Below are 20798 nucleotides of genomic sequence, written 5' to 3' on the forward strand. Positions count from 1 at the left end.
AAACAATTTGTTTAAATTTGACTGTGGCGTCCCGGTGGGTCCCATCTCCCGAATCTCTAGTGAACAAAACTTTTTGACTGGAGCGTGAATGACCGCTAAAGACAGCGCGTGAGGTCGTCGTAGGATGATTATACGGCACACCACGTGGCGGAGACCCATTAGGTGTCTATTTCCATGATGTTTTTTGTTGTGATATTTATATAAGAGTAAAGGCCAAAATTGGTCCTGAACATATGATCATTTTATCATTTTGGTCCTAAACATTATCTTTTGAATTTTTTGGTCCTGAACATTTCAAATCGGATCACAATTGGTCCTCCGTTAATAATTCCGTTAATATTTAACAGTCAACGATTTTAATCACAATTTTGACCAACTTAAACCATTTTTAATTATTTAATCATCAAAAATATTTTTTTAAATAATATCATAGTAAATAATTTGATTATTTAAAAATTGTTTAAGTTGTAATAAATAATTTATGATTTTTTGATGATAAACACAATTTTGACCAACTTAAATAATTTTTAATTATTTAATCATCAAAATTATTATTTTTAAATAAAATCATAAATAATTTAATTATTTAAAAATTGTTTAAGTTGTAATAAATAATTTATGATTTTTTATGATAAACACAATTTTGACCAACTTAAACAATTTTTAATTATTTAATCATCAAAATTATTTTTTGAAATAAAATCATAAATAATTTTGTTATTTAAAAATTGTTTAAGTTGGAATAAATAATTTAATTATTTAAATATTATTTAATTATTTCTAATAAATAATTTATGATTTTATTTTAAAAAATAATTTTGATGATTAAATAATTAAAAATTGTTTAAGTTGGTCAAAATTGTGATTAAAATCGTTGACCGTTAAATATTAACAGAATTGTTGACGGAGGACCAATTGTGATCCGATTTGAAATGTCCAGGACCAAAAAATTCAAAAGATAAAGTTTAGGACCAAAATGATAAAAGGAGCATATGTTCAGGACCAATTTTGGCCTTTACTCTTTATATAATCATCAATCAATATGCCAATTTTGATCTTAATCAAATGCTACTAATATACTGCTAGTGGATGTTTAGTGAATTTAGAAATATTATACTCCCTCCGTCCAATTAGGAGTCACTCTTTGACCGGGCACGGGTTTTAAGAAAATATTTGAATGTGTAGTGTAATAAATAGAGTTAGGTAGTGAAATGTGAGACCTCTTTGACTTTTTATGTAATAAGGCTATTCTTGATGTCCAAATATGGTAAGTAGGAAGAGTTACTTTTAATGAGGGACGACCTGAAATGAAAAAGAGTGACTTTAATCGGGGACGGAGGGAGTATACTAAATAGTACGGGTATGTCACTTTTTGTAACACATAATAATGATTTGGTTCTTAATTTCACAAAGTAAAAGGTTGTTTTGCTTCCCTCCCCTAAATGATTCTTGACTTTGACTAATTAAATGTAATCGAGATTGGTTTTTAATTATGCTCATCTTTTGAAAGAGTGTATATGTACGTTAATATTTTTTATATAATAATCGTATATCATACAAAGTTTACCATTCGTTTTTTACACAAATTAATATAGTAAATGTGAACACTACTAATAACCTTTTTTTACTAATATTATATTTTAGGAAATAACATGTCAAACAAAGAAAAAAAAAAGAACTTCACGGAAAATATTAATATGCTCCAAAAATTAAGCTTTCAAAAGCTACTAAAACAAAGAAATAATTTATGTTAAGCACAACAATAATCATACTATAAAATAACATGAAGCGCGAACTTTAGTCAAAAAGACATTTCCACTCTAAGTCGAAAATTCAAGTCACCATATAGAGAATCATTATTGATCCTCTTTTTTTTTTTTTAATCTTGTAAAGATGACAAGCTTTTACAATGAGCTGAATAATCATCCGAGGATCAAAATTACAAGCATAAAGTGGAACCATAATTTGACTATAAAGAAAAACACTACTCACTTAAAACGATAAATATAAAAAATTTCTTAGCAGATCAGTCCTACACTTCGAAAAATCGAAACATCTACCTCTAGAAGTTCAGCATGGCTCATTTCCGGTAGGGGTGGAACCGGCCACTTGTGCCATTGCCATTGCCATATCCTTTGCTACCTCCGTATCCACCAGCACTCGCTCCTCCACCACCTGCGCCTGCACTCCCACTGCTGCCACCAGCACCTCCATAGCCTTTCACAGAGCCACCATACCCTCCATTGCCGCTGCTGCTGCCTCCAAAGCCTTTACCGCCATCATATCCACCACCACTTGGGCCGCCACCATAGCCTTTACCTACACCGTATCCAACAGCTCCCCCGTAACCAACGGGAGCCCCATAGCCACCACTTGCATATGCACCGCCACCGTACATTGGTCCACCAAATCCGTAACCATAGCCATATCCACCATACCCTGCAGCTGCTGCTGCATAAAATCCTGAAGCTCCACCAGCGTAATTTCCAGGGTAGTTTCCATAACCGCCATAGCCACCATAGCTTCCATAGCCACCATATCCTCCTCTGCCCATTTTTCCACCATAGCCACTGCCAAAACCTTCTGAACCACCACCAAAATTGCCAGAAGATCTTGAACTGCTACTTCCACGATGAAACCGACCTTCATTTGAATTATCGAATCCTGATCTCTTTGGCTCAGCCCTCTTTATTTCGACCTGTCATTAATATAAAATGATCAGTCATCTTACCATACCATAAGTGCAATAATACAGGAGATTACAAGACTCACTTGCTTTCCACCAAGTTCATGCATACGACCATCAGAGAATATTTTTTCAACAGAGTCTTCGCTTTCAAAGGTTACAAATCCAAAGCCCCTTGACCGATTAGTTTTGTGGTCCAACATAATTTGGTGCTCGACAATGTTACCATAGGCAGAGAAATAATCCCTCAAATCATCTACAATACAGTATTATCAGATATCTGGTAAACATAAGTTTGACATTCTACAGAAAGAACAAGAAGAAATTATGTCACACGAGAATTACCTTCAGTTAATGACAATGGAAGGCCACCCACAAATATTTTCCTTGTCTTTGACACACCTCCTCTACCTTGCATGCCACCCTCTCTAGGGACCGTTCTTTTTACTTCAACCTGTTTTGTAAGTGCAAAAGTAAGTCACACGTTGACTGTTTTCCATGAAAACAAATATACTAATATGCAATAAAAATCTAATTTCTGTCTAATTAAAAAGAAATTCTTACCGATCTATCATCAATGATATGTTCTTCCTGTAAAACCTTGTCTGCAACTTCTGGATCGGCAAAAGTTACAAACCCAAAACCACGAGGTCTTCCTGAGATTTTGTCCAACATTATCACAGAATCTGTAATTTCCCCATACTTGCTAAAATACCTGTTGAAGGACTCTGCAAAGGATAGTGCCAAAAATATATAAGCATAAATAGTCTTTTGGGAGGCTACTTGAGACATTACGCAGATAAAATTTACAAATTCAACAGCACCAGATAATAGAAAGACTGCTTTGCCCACCACAATAAAAATCCAAGCATAAGTAAGTAACAAGAACATAATGACTTCACAAGAAGTGGTGTATTCTTGCTATTATGCGTCTACATCTAATTTAGCACAGTAGCAGAACCACTAGCATAACAATGAACATAGTATTCCCAATATACAAATATCTAAACATGTATATGAGCTAATAGCCTACTTGCATTACAATAAAAGAAGACATATATTACTGCATTTTAGCATCACCAAGCTGCCATAGACCTTCATTCTATCTATTGAAAAGCTGAAATATGATTTTAATGAACCACCAAATTAACTGAAGAATTTAATACATGTCCATTGATCCTGTTCATTAACAGCAATGCATTAACAAACACACTCTCTCTCTAATAATGAAACATAAAATCCTTAAACAAGTAAAACAAAATGGAGATAAGTAGATACGCCTTCTAACCTTCAGAAGTCTCCCAAGCAATGCCACCGACGAAAAGTTTTCTATCACAACAAAAAAACCAACAGTTACTACAATTTCTTCACATCCTCTTTATTTTTTTCTTGGGGATCTCACCCAAACCCTCGATCTCACCCCTCATAATACAGCAACAATACCAAACTAATCAAAGCATTTCAATTTTCTAACATGTTTCGAGACCTAACACGGACACAATGCTAAGCTAACACAAACTAACCCTGCAGACGACGAAGAATCGTGCTTTATCCCTGCACTATCATCTATGTTATCAATTGAACCGTAGTTCCCCGCGTCTGCGCCGTAATGCCCTTCATACTGCGGCTCATCTTCGCCGTAAACGGCGACGTTTTGGTCGGGCACACCGTAATCCATTCTGTTCTATTTCCTACCTATACAAAAGGAGAAGAATTTAAAAACACCTGCAAATAAATAGAGAGCATTTTTTTTCGTCCGTATTTTCTTCACCCGTTTTTACATTTTGCCTCTTTTTTGAGGAAACCTGAACAAATTACCTAACTCGAAAGCTAGCTAGAAATTTACTAATCGTTGAAGCTGGAGAAGATCGAGATGGAGAAGGAGCTCCCAGCTGCGGTGTCGTTTTCGTGAAAATTTTGGGGGTTGTTGAAACCCTAGCTGCTTTCTTTCTCTTCTTTCTACGGAATTCAATTTTTTTCCGTCCTGATTTTACAGAGAATAATTTTTTTTCCGTCTTTTTTTTTCTCCTTTTTATAGTAAGCGTAGATTTTATTGGGCTTTCTTATTGGGGCGATTTTTGTTAGGACGCTCTCTTTTTTTGGCCCATCTCTCATTTTATCTCTCATGAAATCATACTATTAAATATTTAAAACAGTAAATTGCCTAACAAAAATTATAAATTGTGGTGAAATTCTTATATGTTCTGCAGTTCAAAAAACTTGTAAAATTTCAGTTCGAATAGCTCCCAGCTTGAGTAATGTATAATATATTATCGATCGTATAAGGTGATGGTTAGAATTTTCTGATCTTATAGCTCCCGACCATATTGACATCCATAGTTAAAAAGAATATGAAATATGACACACATTAAGATTGAATTAACTCCTCATTTCATACCATCACAATCTTATTGATTTCTCTACAAGAATGCACAAGTTAAGACTATTCATTTTTGGATGCCATAAAAAATAGTGGAGGAATGGCATTTCTTGTTATATATACTCCATGTTGAACAACAAGAAACTGACATTTGTTTACATCATCATCTTTGCTTGTTATTCCATCAATTGATCTGAGCTGCCTTCATGCTCCAAGCAGCCAGTTTCGAGATCTTAATGTCGTATGTCCCGTTGTTGAAGGCAAACAAATGTGCTCCTCCATCAATGGCGACCGAAGGATAAACTCTAGCTGTGATGCAAGCTTTTCCGTCGCCGCCAAAACACTCCACAATCGAATGATCAATCTGCAAAAAAAGATAAGCAAAAAAAGTTACTACTATAAAAATTCCATTCTTCTAATCCCAAAAGACTAGCCCATCGGGGGACAGAACTCACCAAAGTTCTTAGAGACAATTTCTCCTTCACAGGGTCCACATCAACGAAAGCTCCATACGTAGGCTTATCGTAATCTAGGCTCAACGAAGACCTATCAATCGAATCAAAATGAAAAATGAATTAAAAAACATAGCTCAAAAATCTTGATGCAATGTTCAAAAAGTATATAGATAGCACCTGCTTTGGTCACTGCACATGATCACAACATATCTAGTTTTAGCTCTGAAAACTCTGAAGTAAACTGCTGTGTATTCTTGCAAATCCTTTGATGCCAATACCAATAGACCAAAGGGTCCCACCCCACCTTTGCCTGCTCCATAGCTACAAATTGCTTGTGGATCAGTCAAGCTTGTGTCCATCTCCTCTGCTTTCTCCAATGTAGGGATCTCAAATGAAATCTCCACATCAGCCTACAAGAAAAACACCATTTCTCACTCTGTGTGTATGTGTTTGTATGAGAAAGAGAGATATTGAGTTTACCTGAGAAGCTGTCACTCCTGATATTTCAAGAACTGATCCTCCTTTGAGCTCTTTGGTGGGAAATATCACTCTCCCTTCTCTCAACTTTTCAATTTCCTTAACTGGCCATTGCACCAATTGCTTTCCTGATTTGTGAAGCCAAATCTTTCTAGGAATTGCCTAAAATGTGGAAACTTGACCATTTGAAAACACACTTGCATATGTGAAATAAAAACTTAAAACAACTGAGAATCAAGAATCAACCTGAAGGCCAGACCAGCCCTTGCTGATATCAGTGGCAGCATCAGTAGATTCATTGATCCAACCCCACAAGACCCTCCTCTTCACTGAGCCATCAAAGAAGGTCTTTGAAGCATAGAACTTCCCATGATCATATCTCATCCTCGAGTCGAGCCTCAACGAGCCTCTCTCCGGGACAAACACATCCTTCCCATCATCATAACTCCCAATAGCATAAGTGTCAAAGAATCCATCATTCATGCTAGCTTTCAACACATGCTTCACCCCTCTCCCGACCGCGGATGTCTCGGCCCCACCCTCGCCTCCAGTCGAGACAGGGTAGAGATCCGGGCACTCCCACATGCCGGTATCCCTCCTTGAGTACAATGGGTTTTTACTCTGAAACCAGTGAACAAAATCCCTACTCATAAACATAAGCATTCTCCCATTTTGGCCTATTTTGTTGCCAACTATCAACCTCCAGAGCCCATCACGGCCTAGCCAGGCCGTGGTGGGGTCCCTGAACGAGGTGGCGTTGATCATGTTTTGCTGCGTTGGTGCGATGACAGGATTGTACTGTGGCTTGATCCAATCTATGAGGTTTGGATCAGAGGGATTTTTTGGGATTGCAAGATTTTGTACTTGTTGGTTCTCTGTGTTGACCCCTGTGTAGACAAGGATCGGTTCGCCACTGGGGAGGAGCGTGGCTGAGCCCGACCAGCACCCGTTGACATCGTGTGGGGTGTCCCGGGAGAGAGCCGGGGGGTGAGGTGTCCAGTTGATGAGATCCTTTGAAGTGGAATGTGCCCAAACTATGTTTCCTGGCACTGCTCCTGTGGGGTTGTATTGGTAGAATAAGTGGTAGGTTCCTTTGTATATCATTGGCCCTGCATAAGGTTTGAAAATCGAATATTAAATTACAAAGTTTTCATTTTTCTCAATCGTAATCGTATCATTCATGTACAAAAACGACATTTTCTGGTGCTCAAACAACTTTGTTTTAAACGACTATTTTGACTAAAGAACGTTGTTTTTGAACATTATTAAAAGGCATTGTTATGTTGACGAATAAGATTGAAACTACATGATTAGTAGTATTTTGTTTTCAAACCTTATGAAATTGACAGAATTTCGTGATTTAAACGATTACTATCTCCTTTGTTATTGCAACATAGTAGTGAAACTCACCATTAGGATCTGAGATTCCAAAGATGTCCAGACAAAGCATGTCCAAAAAACATGAAAAAAGATTAGGAAAGATTTAAAGAGAAAAAAGTATGTATTATAAGAGTTATTACCATTCATCCAATTCTTGGGAGGTTGGAAGTGATATGCAGTTCTGTAGGGTTGATCTTCATATCTTTGAGTAGTGATAAGACCGCAAATTATCAAATATTGGATTTCAAGAAGTGAAATGCAGCAAATTATCATCCAAAACTTCACATAATATGCCATGTTTTCAACTTGTGCTACAACTACAATCAGCAGTGGAAGTCTATATATCTCATTTGTAGGGATGCAAGCTTCATGACTGTATTAAACTTGAGCAGTGGAAGTCTTCCCACTATATCTCATGTGTATGGATGCAAGCTTCTTGACTTTATTAAATTGACTATTTATGAATACTATTCTTGCTACTTGTGTATACTATACTTGCTTAGACCAATTTAAAGTTTTTTTTATATAAAATATGACAAAATAAAGGTGGATTTGTTATTTTGTTATAACTTAAAATGAATGAATGTAAGAACAAATAGAGATTGTGTAGTTTGTAAAATTAGTGACACAAATTATGAATTTTAAAGTATTAGAATAAAATCAAATGGATAACACCTAAGAAAATTAATGAGATCGTGCGATTATTTCTTAATTGGGCATTTTATTAAAAAAAGGTGTAATTATACCAAATTAAATAAACTAGTTGACCAATAATTTTTCAGTAAATTAAATTGCCTAACAACAATTAGTGTTGAAATCTGCAATTCACGAAATTTAGGGACTAATCTGAAAATATTCCATCTTATCATTATCTTATCTCTTCCTGAAATGGTTGTACATCTATCTCTGCTTTGGAGTTGTACGTCCTCTCCACGCTCCGGGGCACCAGTTAACCCGATCCGTGGACCCGTTTTCCATCTCAGTAAACGCGTCTTCTCGCTTCATTCCAGTCAGTAATTTCAATTCCATTGCTAATTTCCAAGAGGAGTTTATTTAATTGTTGCTGATCATAAAAATTTACACTTTTTGGTGTTTTTTTTATTATTGTTTTTGAGTCGAGAATCAAGCAATTCAGCTTCCTGCGTTGAACATTTTGTTTTTCCTCTTTCTCTTGTTGCGGATCTCAAAATTGTAAAACTGGTCTAGCAGAATTAGGGCAGAGCTTGATTTTTTATGAGTGATTTTTGGAATTGAGTTTGTGTGTTATGAGAAAACAATGAAAGAGGTGAACTATTGCTCGTGCCTTTAGGGTGTCCACTATAAGGTGGACACGCCCAATAGCCTCGCCCCAGTTTTTTGTCCATAGCCCCAGTTTTTTGTCCATAGCCTCAAAATTCTATTTCCGTCACTATAGTGGACACTTCCAATAACCCCCAAATTCCAAATACAAAATGCTATTTTTCCATAGCCGCGTCCTCGCCCCGAACGCGGCTATCCCGTGTCCGCCGCCCCCATCGCCCCAAAAAGTTGTCCGCCCACCTTTCCCACTATAGCCGCCCGCCCACCGCCGCCCACCCGCCCCAGACGCGGCTATAGCCGCGTCCACCCCCATAGTGGACGCTCTTAGAGTTTCTCCATTTAATCAGTTGTGAAAATGTTCATTGATATCATCATATGTAAAGAAGAGAGAATTTCGAATCTCGAGCACTCTACTGCTGAAATACTCCCTCCGTCCCCGAATAAGAGTCGCTAATTTCCATTTTGGGCCGTCCCCCATTAAGAGTCACTCTTCATTTTTACCATAAATGGTAGTAGGCCCCACATTCCACTAACTCACTCCACTCACATTTTATTATAAAACCAATATAAAAATATGGGTCCCACATTCTACTAACTTTTTAACCAACTTTTCTCTACATTTCTTAAAACTCGTGCCCGGTCAAAGAGCGGCTCCTATTAGGGGACGGAGGGAGTAACAAAAATGTACTCACTTTGTTATTTCTTCCATCTATGGGAAAAACGTCATCCATGTTTGCGTCTTATTAAGTAAAAATGCCAACCAAATAGGCATTTTACATTTTATTTTTTGATTTTATGCAAATACAATACTTATTGTAAAACGCCATCCCATTTGGCGTGTTTTGATAAAAAAAACACCACTAGAGTTGGCGTGTTTAAGCAATTATCGGAAAAAAATCATAATAATAATTATAGACGCCAATTACGTTGGCGTTTTCAAAAGATTTTCAGGAAAAAAAATAAAAGTAAAATCAGAAACGCTATTGACGTTGGTGTTTTTTGACAGAATGAGTCATCTCGATTAATTCCTGCAAATAAACTAAGGATAATAAAACGCCAACGAGAATGGCATGTTTAACAGTAAAACGCCAACCTGGTTGGCGTGTTACCATTGAAACAGATATCAGTCGGATCTCTCTCCAAAATCGCGAACCCTAATCCTTTACCCTCCCCAAATGCGAAAAACCTTAAAGTTGCGCGAAACCCTTGCTCGGGTCGACGCAATCGGCGATTTGAGAGTGAAGATTTCGATTTTAGCTCATTCTTCCACACATTAGTCTTCCTATTCAGTTAGTATATATAATTTTTTATCAATATTTGATGGATTGTTATGATAGTATATATTGTAGTGTAATTAATAGAAAAACATTGATGATATATATAAAGTTTCCTCTACATAATGATGAATGTAAAAATAATACATATTTATTTGTGTTTTACATTATTGCAGATAGTATGACGTGGTGTGTCAATTTATATTGGGGTGGAAAGATAATTCCCGGAGCAGTTATTTCATATGATCCTCCTTTTTCAAAATGATTCATTATGTTGGATGAAAGTGTTTCCTACAGTAAGCTTGTGGGTACAATTTGTGAAAGGATGTGGATAAGCATATTTGAAAACAAAGTTCAAATAATATGGAAACGTACTATATGCGTTGGATCCGGAGTCACGTTTATATGTACTATACTAGAAAAAGTATGCATGCCACTAATGTTCAGTGAGAGTATGGCTACAGGAGGTCAAATTGAATTATTTGTTGAGTATTCGGCAATTACTCAACAAATTAGTCATCATGTCATGAGTTATGATGTTGGTACATCTACGAGAGCCCAAGAACCAAGTTTCGCTGCAACACAAGATTTTGATGTTGGAGGCGTGCGTTTAGGGGACAGTGACAATTGTCATGTGGTTGATGACATTATAGATCCTGATAAAGCCGACTTTCTTGATCCACAATCACCTTATGATTCAGAAGATGTAAACATTGTTAGTACAGACTCAGATGGTGATCCGTCTGATGATGAACAATTTGTTGATTCAAGACCATCCATTCCAGTTGGAGAAACAGCAGTTGAAGAAATAGTGGTTGGAGAAACAGCAGTTGGAGGAAGAGTAGTTCCACAGTTCACACAGTGCGGAATGAACTATTTTCGCACCTTACCAGATACATATGATAGTTTTGATCCAAAGAACTTTGAGGCTGCTAATCCTAGTGTGCATTATTAGAGTGAAAAAGATCATAGTAATGTCGGTTTGCATACTAAATTTAGAACGAAGTTGGAATTGAAGACGGTCGTGACTCTTTGCCATTTGGAAAAAATCCGACAATATATAGTTGCTGAAAGTAAACGAAAGAGATGGCATGCGGTTTGTAAGTGGACATAAGGAAATCCGGAAGATAAGTCATTACCGAAATGTTTGTGGGAGTGTCGAGCACCATTGAGAAAACATGATGAACACTGGCAAATTAGAGTGTTTAGCACTGCTCATACTTGTATGGGGGATCACAATTATAATGGGCATGCTAATCTTTCGTCGTCCATGATATCATTGAGTGTTCGACATCCGATAGAAAACGATCATGCCTACAAGGTAAAAGTTATTGTGGCGGATATTGAAAATAGATTTCATGTGAAAATTAGTTACAATAAAGCGTGGTATGCTCGGAGGACAGCACTGAGCTTGTATATGGTGGATGGGAGTGGTCATTCAAAGTTTTACCGTCTTATTTGAATGAAATGCAAAGACAAAATCCTGGTACAATTGTCGAATGGTTGCATGATGACAGATTAAGCCACAGTATAAACAAGGTATTCAAGTACATATTTTGGGCTTTTGGAGCAGTTGTGGAGGCTTTTCAACTATGCAAACCAGTTTTAACAGTTGATGGAACTCATTTACGTGGACGATGTCGAGGTAAAATTCTTATTGCCGTTAGATTTGATGCTAATAAGAAATGTTTGCCTGTTGAATATGCCATTGTTGATGAGGAAACCAAAGAAAGTTGGAATTAGTTTATGGAACGCATAAGACTTCATGTAGCAAAGCATGAAATATGTGTAATTTCTGATAGGCATGTGGGAATCATAGATGCAATGAATTCTCCCATATGGACAGAAGAACCTAAAGGTCATCACAGGTTTTGCTTGGTACAAGTTAGAAAGAATGTTCTGCAGAATCACAAAGGTATCATGGTTAAAAGATTGGTTTGGAAAATAGGTATTGCTACCAAAAAGCGCAAGTTTAAGAAAAGACGACGTTTACTTCGAGACGTCAACAACGAGGATTTGCAGTACTTTGATACCGTGGATTTAGAAAAATGGAATTTGGCGTATGACAAACACAGAGATGGGGTGAGATGACCACTAATATGGTGGAATCTTACAACAATGTGTTGAGAGGCGCAAGAGAACTCCCAATCAAAGCTTGCATTGATATGATATTTTAGAGGACAATAGAATGATTCAATGAGCGGTCAATTGCATCAACATAGTGTACGACACCACTTACCCCGTGGGCGCATGAAAAGGTGTGCAAAAATGATGCAAAAGGTCAGTTACATAATGTGAGAGCATCAAACACAATTCAAGGGATTTATGTGGTCCGAACAAGACGTCGAATTGGTGGAAATGGTGGTAACAAGTGGAAGGTGTTGTACTTGGAGTCGAACAGCAAATGTAAAAAGTGGCAGATGTGGAGACTTTCGTGTTCACATACAGCGGCAGTTGCGCGGTTTAGAAATGACAACATGATATCGCTTGTTAATCCCATATACCACACAAGTGTTTGGGTACACCAATATTCTGGGGTGTTCAATCCACTCAAGCACCCAAATTATTGGGACGTGCATGAATGGACTTTGCAGTGTTCACGAACTCAGTTAATGCCTCGAAGTCATCGTCGATACCGTACAACTAGGATTCCTAATCAGATGGATGTCCGTGAAGCTGACCAGCCACGAGCCCGACGCCGTTGTAAAAAATGCCGTCAACTTGGTCACGACAGGCGCAACTGCCCGACTTCTTGATTGTTTAGACTTATGTATTGATTACTATTTGGACTTATGTATTGATTACTATTTGAACTTGTGGTATTTTGTCTAGACTTATGTACTATTCAATATGTTGCCTAATGTATTGAATACTATTTGCATGTATTGTATTGTGATGGTGGCTCTGCAGGGTATGTTATGAATAAAAACGGGCTGGGAAAATGTTTCTGCATTAAAACGCCAACCTGATTAGCGTTTCTACCTAGTTTAGTTTGTAATCAAATTTATACCCTAACTAAACACCAATATCTCAACTATTAATGAACAATAATGTCATTCAAACAAGCCACTACGCTAAATAATAATGCAACACCAAATTTCAACTCAATTTACAACTCATTACAAACCCTAAATAACTACCAAACAATTACTCTAATATTGTAAAAAATAAGCATACTAACCGAAAAATATATCAAATATGCGGAAGAATGACACCGATTCACTCCTTGTTGATGCAATTGATGGAGGGAGGCCGAAATCATCGAGAAACCGCCGTTGCTGTGTGTATTGTGTGTAGGTTTCGCGCTTTGGGGAAGGAGAATCCGATATAATTCAATCTGTAAAAAACGCCAATGTCATTGGCGTTTCTGATTTTAGTTTTTTTTTTTAAATCTTCTAAAGATGCCAACGAGATCGGCGTTTATAAATTATAAATAAAGATTTATTTTATCCAAAATTTGCTTAAAAATGCTAACACAATAGGCGTTTTTTACTTAAAGACGCCAACCAAGTGGGCATTTTACAATATATACTGTATTTACATAAAATCAAAAGAAAAGAAATTGTAAAACGCCAACCAAGTAGGCGTTTTTACTTAATAAGACGCCAATATGGATGACGATTTTCCCATAGATGGAAGAAATAACAAATTGGGTACATTTTCGTCATTGTAGTAGAAGAGTCCCCCACGCATCCGAAAAACTCTAAAGAAAATGTATATGAATAATATTGGGCTTAAGGAAGTAAGGTGTTTGAATTATGATGTTAAAGTATCAGATAATGGCCATACATTAGAGGACTCTCTGCATCGTAGTTAAGATACCGAATTTCATGATGTACAGATGGTAGCAAGTAAATTGGGATAGCTGTTCGGTTGAAGTGATCATAATAACGATACGTGTGTATGAATGTGGTGCTTAATGCTTGGTCTAAATTGATGTTCCCTCTGGCAATCGTACAGGTTCTATACCTGATTCGATGGAGTGCAATAATCTGAACTCACTTTATTAATGAAACTGGGACTAGCGAAGGGATTCAACGTGTGAGTTGCCTCACTAATCCTATCAAAACATGTCCAATAATTGTTTCAGCTGATTTGGTGGCTATGTGTTCGAGAATATCAGTTGGCAACTTCTTAGGTTTTCTCAGAGGCTAAGGAGCTGGGTAGCAAAAATAGGAGACTCGACACAAGCCTCCTTGTTTGCTGGCAAGTATGTTATAAATTATCGAATTTTTTCTTGCTTCAAGTTTTCCAGTGGTTCTTCCATAACCAATTAGTTCATCAATCATCATGGAAAAAACAAGCACACTAGAATAGCCTTAATGATAGAATGCCTTGCAAAATTTGTTGGTGGTTAGTGATCAGCTAGTTAAGGGTCAATGACTAGCATGTCTGTCTGCATTCTTCATACATCATCAAATGGCGATGTGGAATTGGTCTGTATATATAACCGTGTTTCTTGAGAATTTCCTTCCATTTTTATGCCTTTTGCTATATCTTTGCAGTACATGTGTGTGTGAGGTCTGTTGTGTACACCATCTATAGCTATCCGTGTGCATTCCAACTAGACGTCGTAGTTGCATCGTTGCGATTTCAGGTAACGAAGGAAAATCGTTATTATTTGGTTGATTAAAGTGGCGTTACATAACATAATACAAGAAAAACCATTTGCAGTATGTGATCTCAAGGTAAGAACGTGCGATGCATGCATTTCCTACTTTTGGAAGTAATTCCATTGCAACCACAGGGTGATAGTGAGGTCCTCGAATCGTTAAATCTTTTCCAGATCGATCTTCTTCAATTCATTTCAGACTTCCAAGAGTAATTCATTTATTCATTACAATATGCAGTCCCTTTTTTAAGTGACCTCTCTTGCTACTGATACATATACATAACTGAGCTACGATGATCATCGTGTTCGAGTAACTCTATAGCCTCTCTCAAGTTTCATCATTCAATATGAAGCCATTTTTGTTTCATGAATTCCTTTGTCACACATAGCCATTTTTGCTGAAAAAAAAAGAAAATTTACCAATTTCTTCATCATTTTAGTCAGTTGCAGATTCTTGTTAGAAAATCATTAGTTTTTGAAGATTCAAAACTCCTTAGTTTTTTTTTTTTTTTTTTTTTTTTTTTTTTTTTTAACTCCTTAGTTTAGTTGGAAGGAATAATTTGACCTTTTGCCACCGCCCTTTTCACTTCTTGATTCATTAGTTACACCAAACTTTAAATGCAAATTAAATTAGTCCAGCATTTAAAGAATTTGGATTTGAATGATCTTGAATGTGATGTGACATAAATTTAAAAATGAAATATCCATAAAGCATGATTTGCATTATGCAAGAAACAGATCTAGCATATATACTATACATTTTTATGCATGTGAATTTCATTTTCTCGTGTGTTATTTTTGTCTTCTGTATGTGTCCCTTCCAAAAATTAATACTATCTCATACAAATAAATCTTAAGTATAACGGAAATTTGTTATTATTGACATTGAGCTTTATTTATTTTCTCTCTTATCTTAGGTCCACATATATCTCAATCAATTATTGTGCCTATGACCCTTTGCAGTTTTTGCCCCCACCTCCTCCTTACTTCATTGACTTTTATAAATTTCTATAATTTTGATAAACTTTAATCAGATATTTTTATTAAATTATTATTTATCCATCCCTCGAAATCAACAAATTCTGTGAATTCTTTTATAATAATCCCTCAAGTAAAAAAAGTGGAGCACCCCTCAATTATTTTCCTGATCCCCCCACTGAAAATAGCTACAGATCTATTAATAAAAAAATGGGAATTATTGAAGGAAAGAATTTTGGTATTTTGAGTGTTTCAAATTATCGTTTGATTTATTTGTCTCCCTATAGTAGAAAGTTAATTATTTTTTCACATACAAATAATAGCAACTCATAAAATCAAATTATTGATAATGCTACTGTAGATAAAGTATATCACAATTGCTAGTTATGGTTACACAAATGGTAGTTATATTTACACAAATGGTTTAGAGAAAGTATATAGTGCATATTAAATTAATAAATCATTATATTTTATTATGGCAGATGAGCTGGAATTTGAAGAACATGTTGATACTTGGGTTCAGCAATATCCCATTTAAAAAACAAGAATAAAACAGGATACTGACAAAACAAATTTATCTTTACTATGTATATCAATACTGCATGCAACTGCCTATTTTATTTTATTAACTTAATACAGAAAAAAACAATTTAGATAGATATGTTATTTTTATGTGACATATGTCCAAAGCTTTTGTAGTAGCTGTACAAGTAGGACCAAATTCATACTAATAATTTGATTTTGACTTACCTATTAAATTCTAGAAACCAAACTTTAAATATCGGAATATCTCTATGGTCTTGTGACATTTCGATTTTTTTCTTGAGGTCGATTCACATCGTACAAAGTAATAATAATACTCTCTTAGTCCTATTATAAATAGCTCATTATTTTCAACATATAAATTATGAAAATTGTGTCTCATATTTAAATTCTTTTAAAAAAATCTATTTTTAAGGATAAGTAATTAATAATGGGACAAATTGAGTTATATATAGCATGAAGAAACGTGTATACTTTGTCAATAAGTAGTGGCTAGTGGGAATAATTATAACCCTTTTTAAGGCATGAGTTTTATATCCAAGTAGATTAATCAATGACTCAATCATGTAGAATTGTATAAAACTATGTAAAGCATAAAAGGGATCTACTTTCAAGAAAAGGATTTTTAACAATTATACAAGATGAAAGTCTCCATCTTTGCCTACAAATTGAACTCTTTTTATAATCATGGTGGGCTCTCTTTTGAGTCACTTTTTTACAATATGAGTGAAAATAGAAAAAAGTGAATTTATCATTTTCATTTCCTTGTTTTTGAAAATTTGAATAATGTAAAAGCAAAATCAGTGTGGTGTAAAAAATATTAGATTTTGATGGGGTTTTGGCTTTGGAGAAGAGAACAAAATTAGAGAGAAAGTGCAAGTCAGAGTTAGCCGTGTATTTTTTTGAGGTGATCCTTTCTTTCTCATCCACACCATCTCTGTGTTTTCTCTCTCATAAAAACACACACAAAAAGAGAGTTTGTAGAAGAAGAAGACCCTCTCTCTCTCTCTCTCTCTCTCTCTCTCTCTCTCTCTCTCTCTCTTCTTTTGTTCTTATTACATGCATGCCTATAATTGGATTTTCTTGATTTTAGCAAGAAATCAAAAACAAGAAAAACCCCATTGCCAAACCTTCAACCAAAAAGTTGTCTGGTGGGGTGAAGCCAAACATGAAGAAGAAGCCATAATCAAGGCAAGAGGCAGTTTTGAAGCTTTGTGAGAGAGAAAGTTTCAATCTTTCAAGCAAGAACCCCAAAAGAGAGGCTTAAAAACACTCACTTTGTCCAAATTTTTTTCACCTACTTTAATTTAGCCTTTCTCAACTAGGTCAGTGTATTTTTTTGTCTTCAGATCTAAAAAATTCCTGTCTTATTCCCAACAACAACAACTTAGTTAAAGATCTATGTCCTCATCCCACTTCCCATGATGCAAGATTAATTTTTTTTCTCTCTCATCACCAAAAAAAAATCCCAGCTGCCACCGTTGAAAAACCATGATGAAAACCTCAGCCACCCAAGACTGGTAGGAAAAAAAAAAAAAAAAAAAAAAAAAAAAAAAAACCTCAGCCACCCAAGAAGAGAACATCTCCAACCTCACCACCGCCTCCACCGACGCCAGCGCCTCCTCCACCGGCGGCGAAATGTACCCTCCGCCGTATTTCCCAGCACAAACCACCCCACCTCCGCCGCCAAAGAAAAAGAGAAGCCAACCAGGCCATCCAGGTAAAATCCAATCTTTTCACAACCCATTTCATCAAATCTCCAAAAACAACAATTCAGCATAAAAATCCGATATTTTCACACCCATCTCATCAAATCTCCAAAAACAACAACAAATTCAGCATAAAAATCGAATCTTGATTTCATTTTTTGCTCTCCCACAGACCCTGGTTCAGAAGTGATATCTCTCTCTCCGAGAACTCTCATGGCGACGAACAGATTCGTGTGTGAAATCTGCAGCAAAGGGTTTCAGAGGGACCAGAATCTGCAGCTGCATCGAAGAGGGCACAATCTGCCATGGAAGCTGAAGCAGAGAAGCAGCAAAGATGTGATGAGGAAAAAGGTTTATGTCTGCCCCGAGACAAGCTGCGTCCACCACGATCCATCGAGGGCTTTGGGAGATCTCACAGGAATCAAGAAACACTTTTTTAGAAAACATGGTGAGAAGAAATGGAAATGTGAGAAGTGCTCAAAGAAGTATGCTGTTCAATCAGACTGGAAAGCTCACTCCAAAACATGTGGCACTAGGGAATACAGATGTGACTGTGGCACCCTTTTTTCAAGGTAAGATTAGTGCTAATAATAAATTAATAATCAAGTTTAAGTCTGGTTTAATCAATCTTGGTGAAAAATGGAGTTAATTAGTTTGATTTTGTTAAATTTGTTCTTTTTTTTCTTGACTGTTCATTTTGAAGTTTTTTGTGGGGATGGAGGGATGAAACTAAGTTCTTCTTTAGTTCCAATTCTTGAACTAAATAAATGAAGTTGATTAGTATTTGGAATTTGGTTTGATCTTTAGTTTCTCGATTGAGCATTCTTGAAGTGTTTTGTGGTCTAAAAAATGTGGAGATGGAATCATTTTTTTCTTGAATATTCTGTGATTTGATTAATCAAGTTAATCTTGATCAAGTTAATTAATCAAGTTCAAGAATGGTTAATTAATCTTAGTGAAAAATGAAGTTAATTAATATTTTATCTTTAGTTTCTTGATTGTTCATTTTTGAAGTGTTTTGTGGTCTAAAATCACTTGGGAAGTGTTTTATGGGGATGAATTTGAGGGATGATATTATTTTCTAAAGAAATGAAGTTAATGAATATTTGGATTAATTTTGGTTCCAATCTGATCTTAAGTTTCTTGATGTGGATTCTTGAACTGTCTAGTGGTCTAAAATGTGGGGATGGAATCTTTTTTCTTGAATTTTCTGTGATTTGATTTGCTTGTTTTTGGTGGTCTAATTAATCAATCCATAGATGTTTTTTTTTTCAATTTCAAACTTGAGCAAGTCAATTTGATGAGGGCATGCTTGATTGTTTTTCATATAATCACACATTATACAAAATCCTAATCCCCAAATCACTGTCAATAGAGTCAGAAAACAGACATACACAGACACATTTATTTATTTAATCACACCACATACTATTATATAAATCCCAATCGCCAAATCTCTGTCAATAGAGTCAGAAAACAGTCATACAATCACATGACACATCCATTAAAAAACAAACTAGCTAGTCCCATTTTTTTTACTGTGTGAAGTGTGTGCTTTCCTTTTCCCTTGATTAAACCTCACATGCAACCATTTCTTCCACCAGGAGAGACAGCTTCATCACACACAGAGCCTTCTGTGATGCTCTAGCAGAAGAAAGTGCCAAATCCATCCCCACCACAATCATCCCATCAAATTCATTCTCCCACCACATAAATCTCCAACAGATTCAATCCCAACTCCCATTCCCAATCAAGAAAGAGCACCAAACCTTTACCCTAAGGCCACCTTGGCTACCACCCCAAACCCAACCCTCCCTCTTCCAAGATTTTCAAGAAAACCCCCAAAATCACCACAACCCAAACCCTAACCCTAACACCACCATGGTGCCCACCCCCTTCCACCCCCACCCCCACCACCTCCCACCTCCACACATCTCAGCCACTGCATTGCTGCAGAAAGCAACAGAGATGGGCTCCAAAAGCAGCGGGGCCCACCACGCTGCTGGGGAGAAAACCCCAACAACAGCTGGTTTCGGCCTAAAGCTGGCCTCACGTGATCACCACCAGTTCATCAATGGCTTGGCTCCATTCAGCAACAATAAAGCTGCTTCTCCTCTTTCTCCTCCTCCTAATTCCCATTCTATGCTCCACGAGATGATGATGATCAGCGCCTCCGGATTCGATCATCAAGAATCAGCCTTTGAAGACGAAGATCTGTCTTTTGCTGGGATCTTGAACAACAACACCTCGTCGTCCTCTTCGTCGAGGAGGGTCGACGAAAGTTTGGATTTTGATGCGACCCTCAATCAGTTCGGAGCCTCTAATGGCGGAAACCACGACGATGGGATGACGAGGGATTTTCTAGGGTTGAGGCCCTTGTCTCAGAGCGACATTCTAAGCTTTGCAGGTTTGAGTAATTGCATCACTACTACTTCTTGTGGTGAGCATCAAAGCCAAACTCAAAGATCTTGGCAAGGTTAGGTTTTGGTGGGGTGAGATAAGATTAGAGTCTTGAACCTTGTTCAATGTATGTATGGTTTCTTTAGTTTATTACTCTCCAAATAAAAAAGGTAAATCCTAGATGATATTATGTCTCAAGACTCACAACTACTTTTGATCAATATATATATCTTCGGTTGAAATTAATTAGAAATGAGGATGATACTATTGCCAAAGCATTAATTGAAGTGAATTGGAGAATTATTTATTATGTGGAATATATTGAATGCTGATTTGTGTAAGCATTTATAGGTGGAATATATGGTGGTATTGAATTGTGCATATGGTTAAAACTTAAAATTGAATGCTTTGGACCATTTATACATGACAAGAATGAGTCCATCTTTTCTTGCACTCCTCCCTAAATTGATTTTGTGAAACTGGAAAACTTCAATGATATAGTATGTCTGTCAAAGTGAATCAACCCATTTTTGGGATGGTGACATATCTAATTATATGTATAGAGTTAAGTGAAAATAAAAATATTGCAATTGCTAGAATATTAG

At 36.4% G+C, this 20798-nt stretch overlaps 3 protein-coding genes across 4 annotated transcripts; 1 reads left to right on the forward strand and 2 right to left on the reverse strand.

The window, feature by feature from the left end:
• Window positions 1–1832: 1832 nt before the first annotated feature.
• Window positions 1833–4674, reverse strand: LOC121767116 (heterogeneous nuclear ribonucleoprotein 1-like). The gene is made up of 7 exons (XM_042163310.1): window positions 4505–4674; window positions 4210–4381; window positions 3975–4015; window positions 3251–3414; window positions 3032–3140; window positions 2773–2942; window positions 1833–2698 (listed from the first exon to the last, which is right to left on the reverse strand). Exons 2-7 carry the CDS (start codon window positions 4362–4364, stop codon window positions 2081–2083), a joined length of 1257 nt encoding a protein of 418 aa, XP_042019244.1. The 5' UTR covers window positions 4365–4381; window positions 4505–4674; the 3' UTR covers window positions 1833–2080.
• A 403-nt stretch (window positions 4675–5077) lies between these two features.
• Window positions 5078–7777, reverse strand: LOC121767410 (beta-fructofuranosidase, insoluble isoenzyme CWINV1-like). 2 transcript variants are annotated; one of them, XM_042163676.1, is made up of 7 exons: window positions 7519–7777; window positions 7409–7417; window positions 6245–7107; window positions 6002–6160; window positions 5699–5931; window positions 5522–5612; window positions 5078–5430 (listed from the first exon to the last, which is right to left on the reverse strand). In XM_042163676.1, the coding sequence occupies exons 1-7, from the start codon at window positions 7673–7675 to the stop codon at window positions 5251–5253; spliced, it is 1692 nt and encodes a 563-aa protein (XP_042019610.1). In that variant the 5' UTR covers window positions 7676–7777; the 3' UTR covers window positions 5078–5250. The 2 variants fall into 2 exon arrangements, with proteins under 2 accessions (XP_042019610.1, XP_042019611.1); XM_042163677.1 differs by lacking the exon at window positions 7409–7417.
• A 9192-nt stretch (window positions 7778–16969) lies between these two features.
• Window positions 16970–20343, forward strand: LOC121766529 (protein indeterminate-domain 11-like). The gene is made up of 3 exons (XM_042162788.1): window positions 16970–17804; window positions 17966–18365; window positions 19398–20343. The coding sequence occupies exons 1-3, from the start codon at window positions 17723–17725 to the stop codon at window positions 20272–20274; spliced, it is 1359 nt and encodes a 452-aa protein (XP_042018722.1). The 5' UTR covers window positions 16970–17722; the 3' UTR covers window positions 20275–20343.
• The last annotated feature ends 455 nt before the right edge of the window (window positions 20344–20798 follow it).

The sequence above is a fragment of the Salvia splendens genome, chromosome 15, assembly GCF_004379255.2.
Source record: "Salvia splendens isolate huo1 chromosome 15, SspV2, whole genome shotgun sequence".
Lineage (NCBI taxonomy): Eukaryota > Viridiplantae > Streptophyta > Magnoliopsida > Lamiales > Lamiaceae > Salvia > Salvia splendens.

Excerpts from the sequence above, each read along its gene's own strand:
- LOC121766529 (XM_042162788.1), top strand. The coding sequence starts at position 17,723 with ATGTACCCTCCGCCGTATTTCCCAGCACAAACCACCCCACCTCCGCCG. Across the intron at positions 17,805-17,965 it reads AAGCCAACCAGGCCATCCAG|ACCCTGGTTCAGAAGTGATA; the intron begins GTAAAATCCAAT and ends GCTCTCCCACAG. Across the intron at positions 18,366-19,397 it reads TGTGGCACCCTTTTTTCAAG|GAGAGACAGCTTCATCACAC; the intron begins GTAAGATTAGTG and ends TTCTTCCACCAG.
- LOC121767116 (XM_042163310.1), bottom strand. The coding sequence starts at position 4,364 with ATGGATTACGGTGTGCCCGACCAAAACGTCGCCGTTTACGGCGAAGAT. Across the intron at positions 3,415-3,974 it reads TGCTTGGGAGACTTCTGAAG|AGTCCTTCAACAGGTATTTT; the intron begins GTTAGAAGGCGT and ends TATCCTTTGCAG. Across the intron at positions 3,141-3,250 it reads ATATCATTGATGATAGATCG|GTTGAAGTAAAAAGAACGGT; the intron begins GTAAGAATTTCT and ends CTTACAAAACAG.
- LOC121767410 (XM_042163676.1), bottom strand. The coding sequence starts at position 7,675 with ATGGCATATTATGTGAAGTTTTGGATGATAATTTGCTGCATTTCACTT. Across the intron at positions 5,932-6,001 it reads CAGGAGTGACAGCTTCTCAG|GCTGATGTGGAGATTTCATT; the intron begins GTAAACTCAATA and ends TTTTTCTTGTAG. Across the intron at positions 5,431-5,521 it reads AATTGTCTCTAAGAACTTTG|ATTGATCATTCGATTGTGGA; the intron begins GTGAGTTCTGTC and ends CTTTTTTTGCAG.